The sequence below is a fragment of the Vanellus vanellus genome (genome assembly GCF_965231255.1).
Source record: "Vanellus vanellus genome assembly, chromosome: 5".
Taxonomy (NCBI): domain Eukaryota; kingdom Metazoa; phylum Chordata; class Aves; order Charadriiformes; family Charadriidae; genus Vanellus; species Vanellus vanellus.
The window spans coordinates 46,379,237-46,396,257 of NC_138910.1; the positions used below are offsets into that span (position 1 = coordinate 46,379,237).

General features: G+C 36.1%; 1 protein-coding gene across 2 annotated transcripts in view; it reads left to right on the plus strand.

Moving 5' to 3' along the window:
• Positions 1 to 1,028: 1,028 nt before the first annotated feature.
• The window catches only part of BRINP3 (BMP/retinoic acid inducible neural specific 3), a gene marked incomplete at both ends in the record, with an annotated part of 214,675 nt that continues 198,682 nt past the window's right edge, over positions 1,029 to 17,021 (plus strand). The window contains one exon of one of the 2 annotated variants that reach the window (XM_082484649.1): positions 1,029 to 1,264. In XM_082484649.1, coding sequence (XP_082340775.1) covers positions 1,029 to 1,264 — 236 coding nt within the window. The remainder of the gene's footprint in view (positions 1,265 to 17,021) is intronic. The other variant, XM_082484650.1, reaches the window with a different exon arrangement.

Consider the following 17,021-nt stretch of genomic DNA (forward strand, 5'->3'; position numbering starts at 1 on the left):
TTAATATATATTAATTAATTCTGTGCTGGTTTACCTTACAATGGAAACTAGGACTGATTGTTTCTGTATATTTAGGAATCTACAGGACTTTTGTCATTTCAATATTTCTGACAACTTCATGCTCTTGCATAGAAATGTTCACAAAATCTGATCAGGACATAGAATCATTATCTCATTTCACAGGTATGGGACTGAGGTATAGAGAGAAACTGTGTCTTGTCTTCACTAAGTTCCTGCATGAGACTGTGGTTAGTACTTAATTTTTAATTGGGCATGCAAACAATTTTTTTAGGCTCCATTTAAATAGTGTTTCTGGGCTGATCCATTGGGTTGGAGTGAATTGGACTGAAAGTCAAGTGTTGCTGTTAGGGCTACTCAAAATTGCAATGAATAACTCATTGAAATCATCACCATGGTTAGCTCCAGTGCTATTGGACAGTGCAGTCACTCTTTGTTCAGCTACGCTAGTTTGAACAGAATAACTTGAGTCTGTTAACTATGTTTGTAGTGAAGACAAACCATGAAGTGACTTTTCCAAGGACATAAAAATAGAAAACAATCTGTGTTTTCTGAATCTCATCTATTTTCTGTCCCATATCTGAACTACAACCTTATGCATAGACATTGCTGAATGATTTTGTAGTGATGTTAACAGGCAATAATTCTTGTGTTGCATATTTCTCATTAATGACTAGCATTATTGGAAAAAAAAAACCAACAATCCCTCCCCTGACAATTTGTGAAGGTTTCCCTTCAACAGTAAATATTATCACTGATGATGTTAATGAAGACATTAGTTTCACAGCATTTGAAGTACTGAAACACTCCACTCTTAACTAGCCTAGTGGGGTTTGTGCTAATGTAAAATGTAACAAAGTAAAGGCCACTATCTCTTTAAGCTGAAAGAAAAGAAACTTGTTTCTACTTCCAAGGGATGCCTAGTGTATGCTTATCTAATTGACTGTGTATTTTGTCTAGGTGTTGAGGGAAAGCTAAGAGAATGAAGGCTCTAAGTCCCCAGTGGAAGCATGATATGGCGATGCAGTGCTGGTGCTGAATTGTTCTCTCTGATGGCTCTATGGGAGTGGATAGCACTGAGTCTTCATTGCTGGGTTTTAGCAGTTGCTGCTATTTCGGATCAGCATGCCACAAGCCCCTTCGACTGGCTCCTCTCTGATAAGGGACCCTTCCATCGCTCACAGGAATACACAGATTTTGTGGACAGAAGTCGACAGGGATTTAGCACAAGATACAAGATTTACAGGTATGAAGCAAAGGGAAAGCAATTGCAGAGATATCATCCTTAGAAGTTGTAAATTATCAACAAGGGTTTCTTTAAGGGAAAGTTTTAGATGTGGGAACAAATCTATAGACACCAAATTCATTGCTGAAATATATGCAAGGCCATATATGCACTGTGTACTACAGAAATGCCTGCTTGTGTTGTTTCTATTTCGTTTAAAAAAACTTTTGGTAATTGATTATGTTGCTTTGGGAAACGTTGTTTACTACCTACCTCTCCTCTGCCCTAGTGACATACTCAAAAATATCCTAAGGTTTTCAAACACCATCTTCAATTTCAGAGGGCTAACATGGAACACCTTTGATCATGCAGCAAGATCCATTTCAATTGCTTTCAGTGTGGCTCATTAAGACATAAACTAAGCCTTTAAGAATGAAATTATGGCTCCACAGATACTGCTGGCAAAGCATGGGTTTCATTGTACAAATCAGGGCATTTCAAAAGTGACTCAAGGAATTTCATGTTAGTTTATACCAGTGTTTTGAGAAGCAGTTTTTTCATCCCTGAGGGACTGAGCAATAAGAGTCACTGTGAATTTTAACAGAAGTTGCAGGTGTTTGTTGCATCACAAACCTCAGCATTAGACTGGCCCAATTCAGACTGAGAAAAGAAAAAAACAGGGGAAGACTTCAAAAGTATATGTGTACTTAGGAGTTTGTGCCTTGCTGTCATTGCTTTCATGATATATTTGTAACCTGTCATTTTCCACTCTTTTGAGACAGCACTGGTGAAATATCTTCTTAATCATTTGCAAGAAGTATAACTTGGTAACATCAAATAGATTTATCACAGACATGGGAATGAAAAGGAGAATTCAATTTAATAGTAGTGACCTAATGGCAAATAGAAAGAAGGGGAGAAATGAGGGAGTGTGAGAGATAAAGGACTGAGAAAACAAATCTATAAGCAGAAAAAATTTCATATTGTTATAGGCCCCTACTGGCAGAAAAGAGAAAGGCGTGGCAGCAGGGCAATACAGGATAGGTTGTTAACTTCCCTAATAATTCTCCAACCTATAAACATAAACCATTTATGATATGGAAAGACACTGCTGATTTCATTCAGAACCATGAAGCATTTTGTGCACAATTTATGCATGTTATTCCCTAGAGGTATCCAGCTCTTGAGAAGAAGGTAAGAGTGATATATGCCTATATGTATATACCATCCTTTAGTTCAATGTCCAGTGGCCTGTGACAAAACTGCTGGTCTCAGTCCATAAAGATTTTATTTTTAAGGAACTTGCTTTATTTTCCTTTCCTAAATATGTGCAGTAGAGGGCACTCTGTTGCAGGTCAATTTTGCAGTGGGCTGCTTTGCCATACATAGAGAAATTAAACACATTTTGAAAATAAAGTGTGATTTGGAAATATGCTTGATGAAGTGGCTTGTCTTAACAGAATAGCATTGCCCAATATTTACTGCATTGTAAAAGCCAGCTGTCAGGACCAATAATGTAAAACCAGTAATGCAAAGACTGAGGCAGCATATTTTATTCCTATTATTCTGTATTAGTCAACATTGAACCAAAATCATCTTGCTAAAAACATGAAAGATGGGATTGTATTTCATTTCAGCTCTTTGAATCAGGTCTTTGAGAATTTTTCTCCTCTCCACCATCATTACAGAAACATTATTAAGTTTTATAGAACTGTAATAATATCTCTAATATTTGGGGTTTTGCATAGGTTTCGATTGACTTTAATTTACACAATCCCATGGGAAGTGTTTCTTGTGTTTATGCCTTATCCTCTGCTTATTCCCTTCAAGAAATAAGCTGGGAAGACAATAGAAGCACAAGCTACCTGAATCAAAAGAAAAATTGCATTTTTTAATTTAGTCCTCCAAATACAAACCTTACTGCAAAGTTTCCTTGTAAAATATGGTGCCATCAGCAAGTAGTGCAGAACAAAGTGACCTTGTTACAAACCACATACCGTAAATTTAATCCCTGTTGCTTTTCTACAAGCTTTCCCAGGCTAAAGGATCTGGAGTCTAATTGGTCTGTTCATTCCCTCACCTATCTTTTACCTAATGAAAACAATCCCTCAGGGACACAGTCCTGATTTGAATGGAGAGGTAAGGAAAGGGAAAACACAGGCCTGCATTGACTCTGCTGAATCATGTTAACAAGAAAGAGAAGTGCCACTCCAAACAGAGCTAACAGAAGGGTTTCTTTTCCCTTAGTTCTTCACTTCAGCCCTTAAAATCCACACCCGAGACTGGATGTTTTAAGAGTAAAGGGGAAAGAAAATCATCTCCTTTCATTTCAACATCCATGCCGGATCAGACAGAAAATTACTGAAGACCATTTTTTTTTTTTTGTTGTTTGTTTGTTTGTTTGTTTTTTTTAAATGGTGCAAATGTGGAAAGTAGCTGTAGACTACTTAAAGCTGTACCTCTCTTCTGGGGAAGGAGTTGGGTCCATAAGAACTGATGGGACTCTGGCCAGTAGCAGCTCTCTTTCCATGTCTCCAGAGCAATGACATCCAAGCTATACAGAGAAGATGACCCATTGCCTCTCTCTGCCAAAACCTGACTCCTGCCCATGAAGACTAGCTCAGGACAACCAACCTAACACTGGGACTAGGTGTTTATGATTAACAGGAATTAAATGCTCTCAATAAAAATAATGTAAAATCAGCATTGAGTTGCACATAATGCATGTCATACTTTAAAATGTGTTGGAGGAGATTTCAGCAGGTGACTGTTGTATGACTTTTGTTTTCCAGCAACGGAAAAATTATGCAGCAACTAGAATGAAATTTTGATTCCCATTATTTTTCCCCTCCTTTGGCAGTCTCAGGAGATGCAGTAATGATGTAGAAAAAAAGAAAATCTCAATCAAATCATTAACTTCCCAAATTTTTTCAAATTTCAAAATAACATTCCCTGTTATAATCAAGATCATATTAAAAAGCAGAGAATACATGTTATTCTTCTTTTGATTAAATTGGGTAATGTATATTTATGTAAATACCAAAGTGCCAGAGATGAAGGCCTGTATTCTGCACCATTGTTTCACACTGATTTGAATGGGATCAAGGACACGTGAAAGATATAGAATGGATAAAATCAAGATAATAGGCACATATTAAAGAGAACAACAAAGAATGTTAAAATGAAGATTACTTGAAACTTGATGGCAACATTGTCATTATTTCTCAGCTATTGAGTAAAACAATGTTGTTCTACTTGTTTGATTCCTGTTGTTTGCATGAGAGGAGACAGACTGATTTTAAAGTTTACTTTCACCTAAACATATATGGCAATTGCTTTCGATAACATCCAGTAGCCTTATTTTTTTCATTTCTTAAATTATATAACCTGTTTGCATTTAAAATAGATGGAGTCCAATTTTTAGACTAAAACACATGAAAAAATTATCACTATATTGACTCTGCGCTAGCATTTCTATTTCCCCTCTAACTTTGTATGCCAATGAGGCAAAAAGCAACTGCTTTGTATCCACACTCCCTGGTGGATAAACAAGTGTTCATCTGACGCTGAATCTGTTATAAATTGTAGAGATGAAGCCAAAGGTTGGCACTGGGAAGAAAACTTATTAACTGAGCCCAATTTCTTATGAGAGGTCTTAACTTAAGCATAATATTTTTTTAAAGATAAAAGTTACACTTTGCCTTATCTCCCTATCTGACCTTCAGGGCATAAAATGACCATGTGATGAAACTAACTGATGTGTAAATTATGTGAAGGTAGCAGTAGAAAAAATCTACTGTCACCCATACTTTATAATAATAATAATTTAATAATAATAGTAGCTATTATTTTATAATATACATTAAAGATCACTTGTGTCCATAGGCAAACAACCTGATTCTGTAGAGTACTTAGTTCCCCAAGGAGGGGAGTTTTCAACATTACAGGATAGAGACAAATATATATGTAATAATGTTTTAATTGGTTGCAGAACATTAAATAGTTGCAAATGATGTTACCAACGTTGCTATAAAATGGGAGTGGTGGGCTGGTCATGTTGGTTATACGGCAGTGTGGTATTCCCTATAATTCTTTGAAGGAAATATCCTCCTGCAGGAGATTTAATAATTGCCAGTTTTTGGTGGCATTCATTGCCACAGATCTATGAAATGAAATGCCAGGAAAGCACCTGGATGGCTGCTGAAAACCTCTAAATTAGTGGAAATGCTATGTCAATATTTTATGGGAGGTGGCTCCTGTAGTTAATACCAGTAAATATTTTGTCAAGGAAAGCCAAGTTTATAATTTGTTATTTAATACACAATGGGAGTACTGTGCTTCTTATGTAAATCGGCTACCCAGACAAAAGAATATAAATCCAAACAGAGTGAGATGAGATGTTACCAGGATGGAAAGAGTGATTGTGAAATTATGCAAAGAACCTGCATTGTATGAGAAGAGGTAATTTCTACAGAGATAGGGAAGTATTCATGCTATCAAATAAGGCCCTGAGGAAATCTCCTCAGGGATACTGTGTAGTTTTGTTCAAGCAAAATGATTTAAAATTTGAAGCAGATGTGAAAAATCAGGGGAAGGAAGAGCCTAGCTTTTTCTTTTAAGGCTGAAATATTTGGCGCATTTAGGGGAAAAAAATAAATTGAAAGCTGAAAGAGGATACAATTCTTGTCAATACACACATCATGAAATGAGATGAACTATTTAAACCAAAAGCCATCACTGCCGTAAAACGAAATTGATATAAACTAGCTATAAATACGTTTAGGCTGGCAATTTAAAAAAGGTTTGTAATCATAAGAGTAAAATAGTTATGGGACATATTAAGTTACAAAACCTTACCAATCCTATGAATAGGGGGAAAGGGTTAAAAGATGCAGTGCTTATAATAGTGGACTAGGTTTTAGTAACCATTGAAGTCCCTTTGAGGTAAATATCCCTAACAAGTGTAGAATACTAGTCTGCAAAAGGAAAAAAAAAGACTCTCCTGAAGAACTGAGTAGCAATGTGCAACATGGTACTCCTGTGGCTTAAAACAACCTTTAGAGGTTGTTTTAAAAGGGATTGTATTTGTTCATGAACAATTAAAAAAAAAAAGGATTATAAAATAGTGCTTTCAGATTAAAGATTATTTTGTATTAGGATATATTGGGTTCCTCTCGTGTTCTGAATCCTCTGGTAACTGAATGACTGAACATACAGGGTAACGTGAGCAAGAGTGAAGACTGTAGTAGAACACACACAAATATATTAAACACTTGTGTGTAAAGTTAAGTAAAGACAACATTAGAGTTATGTTTTTTATTCCCTATCAACAAATTTTAGCCCACAGCTATCACTAGACTTCACACATGTATATTCCTGACAGCCTGTGTAATAAAAAAAATGGGGGGTTCAGTTGTAGATACAAGCATCAGCATGCCCCAATTTGTGATTTTCATCCTAATGTACAATCTGGAACGGCATTTCCTTGTGGTCTTCCTGAGGTTGCTTTGAACTGATAATTTAGGAACTTTAAGGCATTGAGAAGAATTAATAAAATGTCTTCAATGATTTCTTTTGATACAAATGTTTAGGAAAATGGAGGGCTGAAAAGAGGTGTCTCTCCATCATACCTTTCAAATGTCTAAGGAAACAATGCGATGGCATTTCTTGGTGCTATTATTTCTTATACATTTGATCACATTCTAGAAGCAATCATCACTGAAAATTTTTTGGAAGGGCACATTTGGTACTGGAAGCATCAGAGCTTTTTCTTTTTAAAATAAGATTATTTCTTTGGAAACTAGGACAGGAGCTCCGTTCTCAGCCATGGACCTCAATATCCATCACATACAAAACCCACAAAAGGTGAGGCAGGTAGTGACAGTGGAGTGGAACAGGATATATCAAAGAAAGAAATTATGTAAATTAGTACTGTAGAAGTTGAAGTAAGAAATGGGCTGTAGTCAGCCAACTGTACATCTAATAGGTGACAAGGTAGCTTTCAACAGGTAGCTTAGCAAACTGGTCAACCTTTGCCTTCAACTCTTCAGGGCCTTTGCTTCCTTGGGCATTGAATTGCATGTACAGTGTCACGGCTGGGCAACTGGGAACTGGGGTTATAAATGCACCAGAGAGCAAGCAAGTTTATCTTCCACAATTGCCATATCAATAGGGAATAAATATCAGGAACAGTTCTGTCTGACTTTTCCAGAAATTCACTGTATCAGTAAATTGCTTCTGGCCTTCATTATAATGGGTCAGCTTGCTTTAAGGAATTTTCCATTCAGCCTGGTGGATAAAAGGTACAGTAATCAGATAGATCATCATTCTCAGAATGTTTACAAAAGGCTAGACTACTAGGCTCACAAAGTCATTTTTTTAAATCCAGTGGCTCATAGGCTATGAACAGAGAAGAGCAGCTCAAAGCGAGTTTCTGGGATTGCGAGTTCACAGATTTCCACTGAAAAAGTAGTATTTGTAGTCTAGTACTGTGGCCTCATTATTACAGGCAGTATAGGTACACAGAAGAAAAAGATGCTTATTTTGGTCCTGTGGAATCAAACAGCAGTAATTTCCTACAGTTGAATAACAGCTTAATTAAAGTTAAAAAAAAAGGTAGGACTTTTAAAAGAGTTTTTGGATCTGGAAAATATTAGTAAGTTTCATTACTGATTGTGATATACATTAACAGCCTCTCTTTGTCTAGTTAGGTGGGCATAACAAAGACATGACACAAGTTAAATAACTGGCTTTGGTGAAACTGCCTGAATAATTACATACTTGAGCAAAATAAAAGCTTTAAATGATTGTATTTCCAAGTCTAACAATGATGTTCTCCGAAGTCATCTAATTTCCAGCCCTTTGTTTCAAAAGCAAATCTCCTCTGTAGGAAAGCATTTTTGTTTTATTTTTAGGGCCTAAACACATATCAGGTAGTGATGCTTTACAATTAGCAATTCCTATTATAAAAATTATATTAGTTTCTTGACCTATTTATCCAGGGGATTCTCTGGACGGTGCATACTTGTCAGAAGGTGGAAAAAAAGGAACAGATAATTTAAACTGAGAAGCTATGGATACATAATGGAAAATTTAAAGGAATATTTTTAGATGAATTATAACCAGAGCCTATTTTAGTTTACCAGTAATCTCAAGGGGTTGAAAAATACATAGAATGGATGTTTACAAAGGTGAAGCAGTCTTTCACTGATGTTTCAATGGCTATGACATATGGGCTACCTCCAATGTTGCTGGGAGCCTAACAGGCCTCTCAGATTGATACCAGAGATACCAGAGCTGCAGGAAATGAGGACTGGACACCTTTTTAAGTCTGTCTCCACAATCGCAGTTATGCAGGAGTTCTGCCCCATGTAGGAATATCTCCACATGCAATGATAAATGATATCTCCAAGGGCAATGATAAAAGAATCTGAGGTCTCGTTGGACACTTGGGGCCCAGGAAGAAGGGTAGACAGACATGAGGGGCTCAGAGGTGCTCTTTCCAGCTCTGTTGCATCTTTGAGGCAGCACAGCAAAGAAGTTCTCTGCTCTAGGTGAAGGGCTAGCACTTATCACTCAAGAGCACATTCCTACAGAATCTTGCAGAAATCTCAGTGAACAACGAGAAATGTGTAAGTGAGCCTAATCCCACAACATTCAAAAGTCTCTATGCTGTTTTGTCACTGACCAGTGTCAGACCTACCCCATATCCCCTTACTCTGTTTTGTTGGCTCAGTATTAAATACTGGGTTTTAAATCAAGGTTATAGTTTCTTTTGGTGAGATAAACAAGTGCTAGGAAGGATACTAGGGAATGGTGCTGGCTAGGCCAGCAGGATTAGGAGTGTTCTCAGGAGTCAGTTTGTTTGACAAGAACACAAGTGTGTTTCAGCTTGGCAACAAAAGAGAATATTGATGCCAAGATTGCCTTCTGTATTTTTTTATAATACACTGCAGGAGCCTGTGTTTTGACAGTCTGTCTTTGTATTTCGTCTTATTTGTTTGGTGTATTTAATCAAAGTTCCTAAGGAATCTCAAATGGTAAGGAGGAAAGTGAATCTTATTTTTTGTAAGCATTACCATAATCCATTTCCAGAATATACCCACTTTCAAAATCTCATATTTTAAGGATAATTATTACATCAGACCTCCTACTGATACATTCCCCTAGAACAAAGAACATTAATTTTGAGAACATGATGTGTCATCATTTCAGTTAGTAAGTTCACAAACCACTTAAGTTGCCCTAAAAAAATTAGGATAATAGACGCTGCAACTTAATGGTTTCATGCAATCACTGAAGTAGCATAAAAGCTGTTTAACACTAATAAAAGATTCATTCTTCAGGCAGCAGGACAGTCTGCCAGGATCTTGGGCATGAAATCAGGTCATTTTCATTAATTCTTTGAAGATTTTGGTTAGTTGGGTCTTTGGTCTTTCATTAGCCCTTCCTTTTTGTGTTTGTTTAAATATCCCTGCTGGTACTATCACCGGTATTCAAGATGTAGAGTTTTTCAAATGTTGATGACTTTCATAAAGGGGAAAAAACAATTACCAAGATTTCTTGTCATTGCTGAAAAAATAGTATTTTTTATTATTATTATTACTTGAATCAAGTGCTTTCATTTTAACCCCTGTATTGTTATTTTTCCTTACTGCTGCTAGGTCAGTAGTTGTCTCCAAACAGAATGGCTTTCAGGTTTTTCTTTTTGTCCATATTTTAAGTCTATATGGATGGCATGTTTTATCTTACACAGAGAAAAGAACTGAATAGCACTGAAATATTTTCTGTATAGAAAGACAGTGGTATTGATTGGAATGTATGATTCTTTCTGTAGAAAGGTATTTATGCCTTTTCGATACAGAAAAAGAACAACTGGCATCGGATTTGCTCAACCAGGATTTTTTGTCATTTTCTTCTGCTATCGTTGACTTAAGGTTGTGGTCTCAGAATTCAAATCTTAGTTGTATTTTAGCTCTGATTGATTGATTCTACAGGTTTTAGTAGTCATTATGCTGGTGGTGAATTTTTATTGTGTAGCTCCAGATTCATTCCAATAGAGACCTTTGTGAAGAAAAGCAATACTTCACAAAAATGTCTTGTTGCTTGATTCTCCCTAGAATCCCAATATGATTGTTATGGATAATAGTGTTCTCAAGGTCATTAATGCCTACGTATCTCAAATCATCTTTTGATACTCTCAATTTCTACTTTATTTATGCAGCTTGAGAAGAGAAGATATTTTTACTCACCAGACAATTTGATATATTGAGAGCTCTGAAAACTGCACACACAAAGCCCGCTAGCAATTTAGAAGTTGTGTATGCAGGTCTCACATGCATAGAAGAGATAGCATCTGTCTTTAAGTAATGAATATTAATTTCTCAAGGGACAAGCACATATACAGGTTGACTTACATGAGTAACAAAATTTAAAATCAAAAGCATAAGACATTCTACCAAATATTATGAAAGATCAGCAGAATCTGAGATTTGAGGAAATGTAATTGATTAATTTCAAATAAATATTTGTATTTTAACTAATTCTGAACTATATTCTCACAGTTCTGGAAATTTAACAAATAGGGATTTTTAACTTATACTGTCTGCTAGTAGCAGAATTGGATGTTTTACTAAGAACTCAAATACAATACCAGCTTTGCCTACTGATAAATATGCTCTATTAATAGAAAGTAAATAGAGACAACACATTTTTATCCAGTTACATCTAATTGCATTTTATTTAAACCACATCTTTAGCCATTTACATAAAATACTGGCTATAGGATATAATAATAAAACTAAACTCTAAATATTACAGAGCATAACCAATCTGATAACCCACATTAACAACAGAATAAAGTCTGTTGTCTACATTTCACATATTTAAACATGCAAAATAAACTAAAAATTATTAATTTCAACTGATTAAAAATGTTGTGAGGTGTCTTGTTACAAAGAACTGTTCGCTGCTATTTTCCTTTTTTAAAATATCTAATGATGATTTTGGTAGCAAACCATGACACTCAATAAATAACTGGAAAACATGTAGTCTGTGGTTCTTGTACATTTACTAATCTCTAGGACCCAAATATTTGTGATTACTGTCAGAGTAAATTGGTGTGAATATAAATACATGTGTGTTTGTGTATGTTTATGTGTGCATATATGTACACATATGTATGTATGTGTATGCATGTGTATGTATATATATGTTTTTATATACATACACATATATAAAGATAAATATAGATGAGTGAAAATAAATGAGTTTATTACTTCACATTTTTGCACTGAGAAGAATACTGTTTATTAGAAAGAAAAACTTATATCTTCTACAGTCAGGTGTCTGAGTAAAAGCCTTTGAGCAATATATTAAGGAAGTTTACTATGGACACGTCCTGATGAATCAGGGGTCTAGAAATTCTCCGTAACACTGGCAATGACAAAATATCTTTCCTCATTGGATCCTTGTATTAAAATACCTCTGTCAGAAGCATTCTGTCAGATACTGCTGCATTTTCCCATACTTTTGGTCAAGTCTAGATTATGCCACGTAAATTAAATTTTAGCTGTGGCTACAATAAAAGATATCTGAGAGTCTGTAGCTGAAACACATTAACACGAACCTTCTGTTTAATACAGGGGCTATTATCACTTTACTCCAGTTTTTTTCTCTACCTTTCCATATGATCCTGGATATAGTTAATGAAATTATCCTTGACAGGGTATAGTTTTTCTATGTGTGTACAGAAAAAAAAATATGCATGTATGTGGCTACAGAAGCTCTATATTTAACTCCCAGTTTTACACAGATTCCTTGCGTGATAGTGTCATGTGAAATTCATCTACCATAGATTTTCTACCTGTATCTTCACTTGTGGATAAAATATGTGCTTATGCTTGGACAGTGCACTCTCTGATGAGACCTGTCAATATACCAGTTTGAAAAACATTACAAGTTGTACATAACTCCTAACTTCCAAGGAATCTGAAATAAGTTTGTGCTGAGTTCAGTCACCTGTGTGCCCAAGTTATGTCTAACAGCATGTGAGTACAACACAACAACTGGATCCTGAACAGTTCTTTCATATGCCTTTTAAAAGGCTCACTAGCCGCTGTTTCATTGATAATTTCCTCAAGGACACCTTTGTCTTTTCACTCTTTTTTTGTGTAGAGGATGGAATAGTATCTGAAAGATATTTTTATTTGAGTTGCTTCTGAAATTTGCTTTTCCTTTTAGTAAAAGTGTTTATCATATGGTTGACCTCGAAGCTCCATCTGTTTATTTAGAATTTTTCCTGGAGAAGTAATGGTTATGCCTATTTTTACTGATGTCTCCTTGGCCTGGGTGAGCCCAAGCTTATGTGCTTGTTTCCTAGTTCTGACACTGAAGTTCTCTGTGACTTGGATATGCGTGTCCTTGGTACCAAAACCGTCAAGGAGTGTTAGGTGCCCCATTCTTAAACATTTTCAAGGCCAGGCTGGATGGGGTTTCGAACAACCTGGTCTATGGGAGGTGTACCTGCCCATTGCAGGGGAGTTGGAACTGGGTCATCTTTAAGGTCCCTTCCAACCTAAACCGTTCTATGATTCTATGATATTGGTACAATATATTAAGTCCCATGACACTCACCCTTTATGGTATGAGAGACAAAACAGACAAACAAACAAAATAAAGAAACAAACATCTTAAAAAAAAATAAATTAGTGTGATGGTCGTTTTCCCAAGGAATGAGATTGATAGAATATGAATAACTTAAAAAGGAATTTTAACCATAGTAATTTATTGGAATTTAAAGAAAATTAGCCTGTGACAATTAGTTTGTGAACTAGGACATTAAAATGAAGCAAAAATAAGTGTGCTTCTACTTTTAAAAAATGTCTCTATGTACCTATTCTATATTTATTGGGAGACAAAATTTTATATATGTCACATTTATTTCACCTTATTTCTCCTGTCTTCACAGTTAAAACATGAGAATTACAAACCACGAGTAGGTTTGCAAGACTTTATATCATTGTTGACAGCAATAAAAGTCTTCATTTGGTATTTATGCTACTACAAAGTGACATTTGGCAATTTTCTAAATCACAAAAACTGAGGTCACATGACTCCAGGTTCTGATTCAGTTTGACTCTTTGGAAATTCCCATGCATGGTTGATATGCATAAGTCAATATTTATCTCCCCCTGAGAAGTACTGGTTCTGTCACAGTAATTGGAATAAAACCATAGGAAAAGGTCAATTTTAGTTAAGTAAACTTGGTAGCTATATCTCAGAATTCAGCCACGGAACAGAACTTTTGAGAGAGAGTGTGGTGGCGAATAGAGATCCAGTTACATGCGTGGCCAATAGCAGTGTCTGAAGACAGTACGTACCCGATATGAGGTGGTTTTATCCTTGTGAAACCTACATTTCTGACCTGTGGTGAAAAAAGGCTTGTGCTTTTCTTCTCTGTTTTGATGTGAGATCATCCTGAAATGTGCTAACAAAACAGTAATTTCAGAAGGTGCTAATCTGGCAAGTAACATCCCTTAAAGCCAGAAGACCAAGGAAAATTATGGTAACAATGCCAGGTGTGGAAAGGCCACTGGAGTGATTGCCTGCTAACACTATCTACTCAGTGCAGAGCAAGAGGAGAGTAGCTTGAACTTAATACCCACAGGGTAATTACAGGAAGACAGCTGTTCTTTGAGTGCCATAATAAATACAGACTGTTTTCCTACAGCTTTGTGTCTTCTGGTTGATGGCTGGATCTGACTGGAGCCTGTCTTGCAGTCAAGGCATTTAAAAAAGGTCATTCTTTTGCAGTCACATTCAGCTCTGTGAGGTCATTTTCAGGAGTGCCTTTGTGATCACATTGTTTTGTTCACTTATGGTTATAAAATGTGAAAATAGTTTTAAAGTGATTTATGGTTTAACATGTCTAGAAATTGCTGAAATTTGTTTGAAATTGGACAGTGAGTTCAAAAATTATTTGGAAGAGATATAGCCATATGTTTTTAACACCCACCTATATTTGTTACCACAATGCAGTTGCATAGCCTCCAGTATTTAAGAAACCAGGCTAAATCAAATGTAAAATCAGCCTAAATGAGAAAGCTTGCATTCTTGACTGGTAAGAATCACTAATGACACTGACTTGAAAATGCATCAGCTCACTGGAGTGAGTAAACAGTATAAACACTGAACACATATAAACACTACATATATTTCATAAAAGTACACCACAAAGTACACAGGGTGTATATGACTTAGACAATATAACAAGAACAGCTTTATGCTTGGTAAAAGTTTTTTTAAGTTTTGAGCATTGGCTATTACATCCAAAATCCATATTATATTTTACTATTTTCTCATGGAAGGCTGTCACACCCAGTGTTGCTGCTGGGGCATATTGCATTCACTGAATTATTTGTTCTTCCCAGATCAAAGCAAGAAGGTGATTATTCCACTCTACATTGTTCTTGTGAGACCCCAGATGGGGTACTGTATTCAGCTCTGAGGCCTCCAGTATGAGAAAGACACGGACCTGTTACAGTTGGTCCAGAGGAGGGCCACAAAGATGATCAGAGGACTGGAACACCTGTCCTGTGAAGAAAGGCTTGTAGATTTGGGGTTGTTAAGCCTGAAGAAGAGAAGTCCCCAGACAGATCTTATTGTGGCCTTTCAGTATATAAAGGGGGCTTATAGGAAAGATGGCAAAAGACTTTTTACCAAGGCCTGAAGTGACAGTACAGGGAGCAATGGTTTTAAAGTAAAAGAGGGTAGATTTATATGAGATATATGGAAGAATTTTACAGTGAAGACAATAAGACACTGGAACGTGTTGCCCAGAGAAGTTGTGGATGCCCCATCCCTGGAAGTGTTCAAGGTCTGGTTGGATGGGGCTTTGAGCAACAAGATCTAGTGGAATATGTTCCTGTCCATGGCAGGTGGGTTGGACTAGATGATCTTTAGAGGCCCCTTCCAATCCAAGCCATTCTATCATTGTCTGATTCTAAGAATGAATGAGAGAAGCTGTGTAGCTTTCACCATTCAGACAATCATACAACATGAACAGTTTTCCTCTGCATCTTAACATTATTCATTGGTATCATTCTTGTCAGTTTATAATTTCTGGAGATATGGCACTGTCTCACTTAACTGTTGGGTCTTAGCAAAATGTTCAGTGGAAGGTGGCTGATAGCATATAACTCAGAATCAAATGCAGTTGCTATTTTTTCTGCTTCACTGAAAAAAAGATCATTAACTTATTCTCCAGCCACAAGGGTAGGTAACAACTTTTATCCGATGCTGAAATGCAATCAGGGAGCAAAATGAAAGATTTCACATTACAGATACCCTGGGCAAAGCCCCTCTAGTTATTTACCCTTTGGCTCTTACTAGGTCCTGAAAATCAGAACACTAATTCTGTAACAACAATGTTATGCAAAAATGGCAAGGAGTTACCTATAAATTAGTCTTCTGGGATAGTAAACCCACTATCTCAGATGAAGTAATCAATTTGTAGTTAAAGCAAAGGGTCTGAACTGACTGACTGCAGAAATTTCTGGATTTAGACTAGCATGAGATGGCATGTTGATCTTCATTGTAAATAGACAAGAATACACAGAGGAAAATGTATAAAACTATAAATGTGTCCTCTGTGGACTTGTCAATGAGACTAATCCAGCAAAAGCATTAGGATTTTGGATTTAACTGCTTTCTGATATACATAAACATGTTTTTATCACTAATAACAAATGGTGGAATTTGGAACAATGGTACGGAGATTTAATTCTCGTGCTGTGAAATGAGGAATGGTCACACTCCTCACAGGCAGAAGCAGAAGGTGGTCTTCACAACTAATGTGTTCAAGGATTACACATTACTTACTTTTTATGAGATCTTCATTTACTAATGAATGCAGTACATAAATAGCTACCCCACTATTTATTGAGCGATCAATAATTGTGCATGAAAATACTATATTAATGGCAAGCCAATGTCAATTAAATTAAAATTTCATATTTTTAAGGATTCTTTGAAAACTTAAATTCAAACTTGACAGCAAACAAGAATTTATTTTTACATCAAAGATATCAGAGGCTGCCAAGAATTTTCTTTTCAACCCCAAAGACCACCCCAAATGCCTCTGACATCTGATTTTCTTAAGTTTTTTTTTCTCCCTAGGAACAATTCTAAACACCGATAACTAAGAGTCCTAATGCCACTCCCAGAGTAAACCTGAACGTAAAGGAAAAAAACTGCCCAATTTTTTAAAATTTCTAGCTGTTCTCATCCTGTTTCTCTATGGACTATCCACAGTGTGCTGGAAACTGAAACATCGGAAGGTCATCCACGTATCAGAGGGGATCTTTAGTCCCAATTAGACATGCCTAAACATAGTGTGAAATGATAAGGGCATACTATGGAACAGGTACAAACACTGCATAATGCAGCAGTCTTTAATACATGCCACTAAGCAGTTAAAATCTTCTGCTTTGTTCCGTTTCTCTAAGGACATTCCGGGTTGTTGAACACTGTTTTCATACTAAATAGTATTGTAAACCACCAGTTTCACTGAAGTCAATGATATAATTAACTTCATATTCAAAAGAAATAAGACTTTGAGAATATGTGTGAGCATGTGCGTGCAGATTTGGGAACCCATTTTGAGGCAGATAGGATATTTGACACATACAGTGTTTCCTCTGAAGTAGTTTGTACTAATTTCTGTTTTCAACCCTTTTTTTTTTTTTTTTTTTTTTACTGATAAGCTGAAATTGGCAAT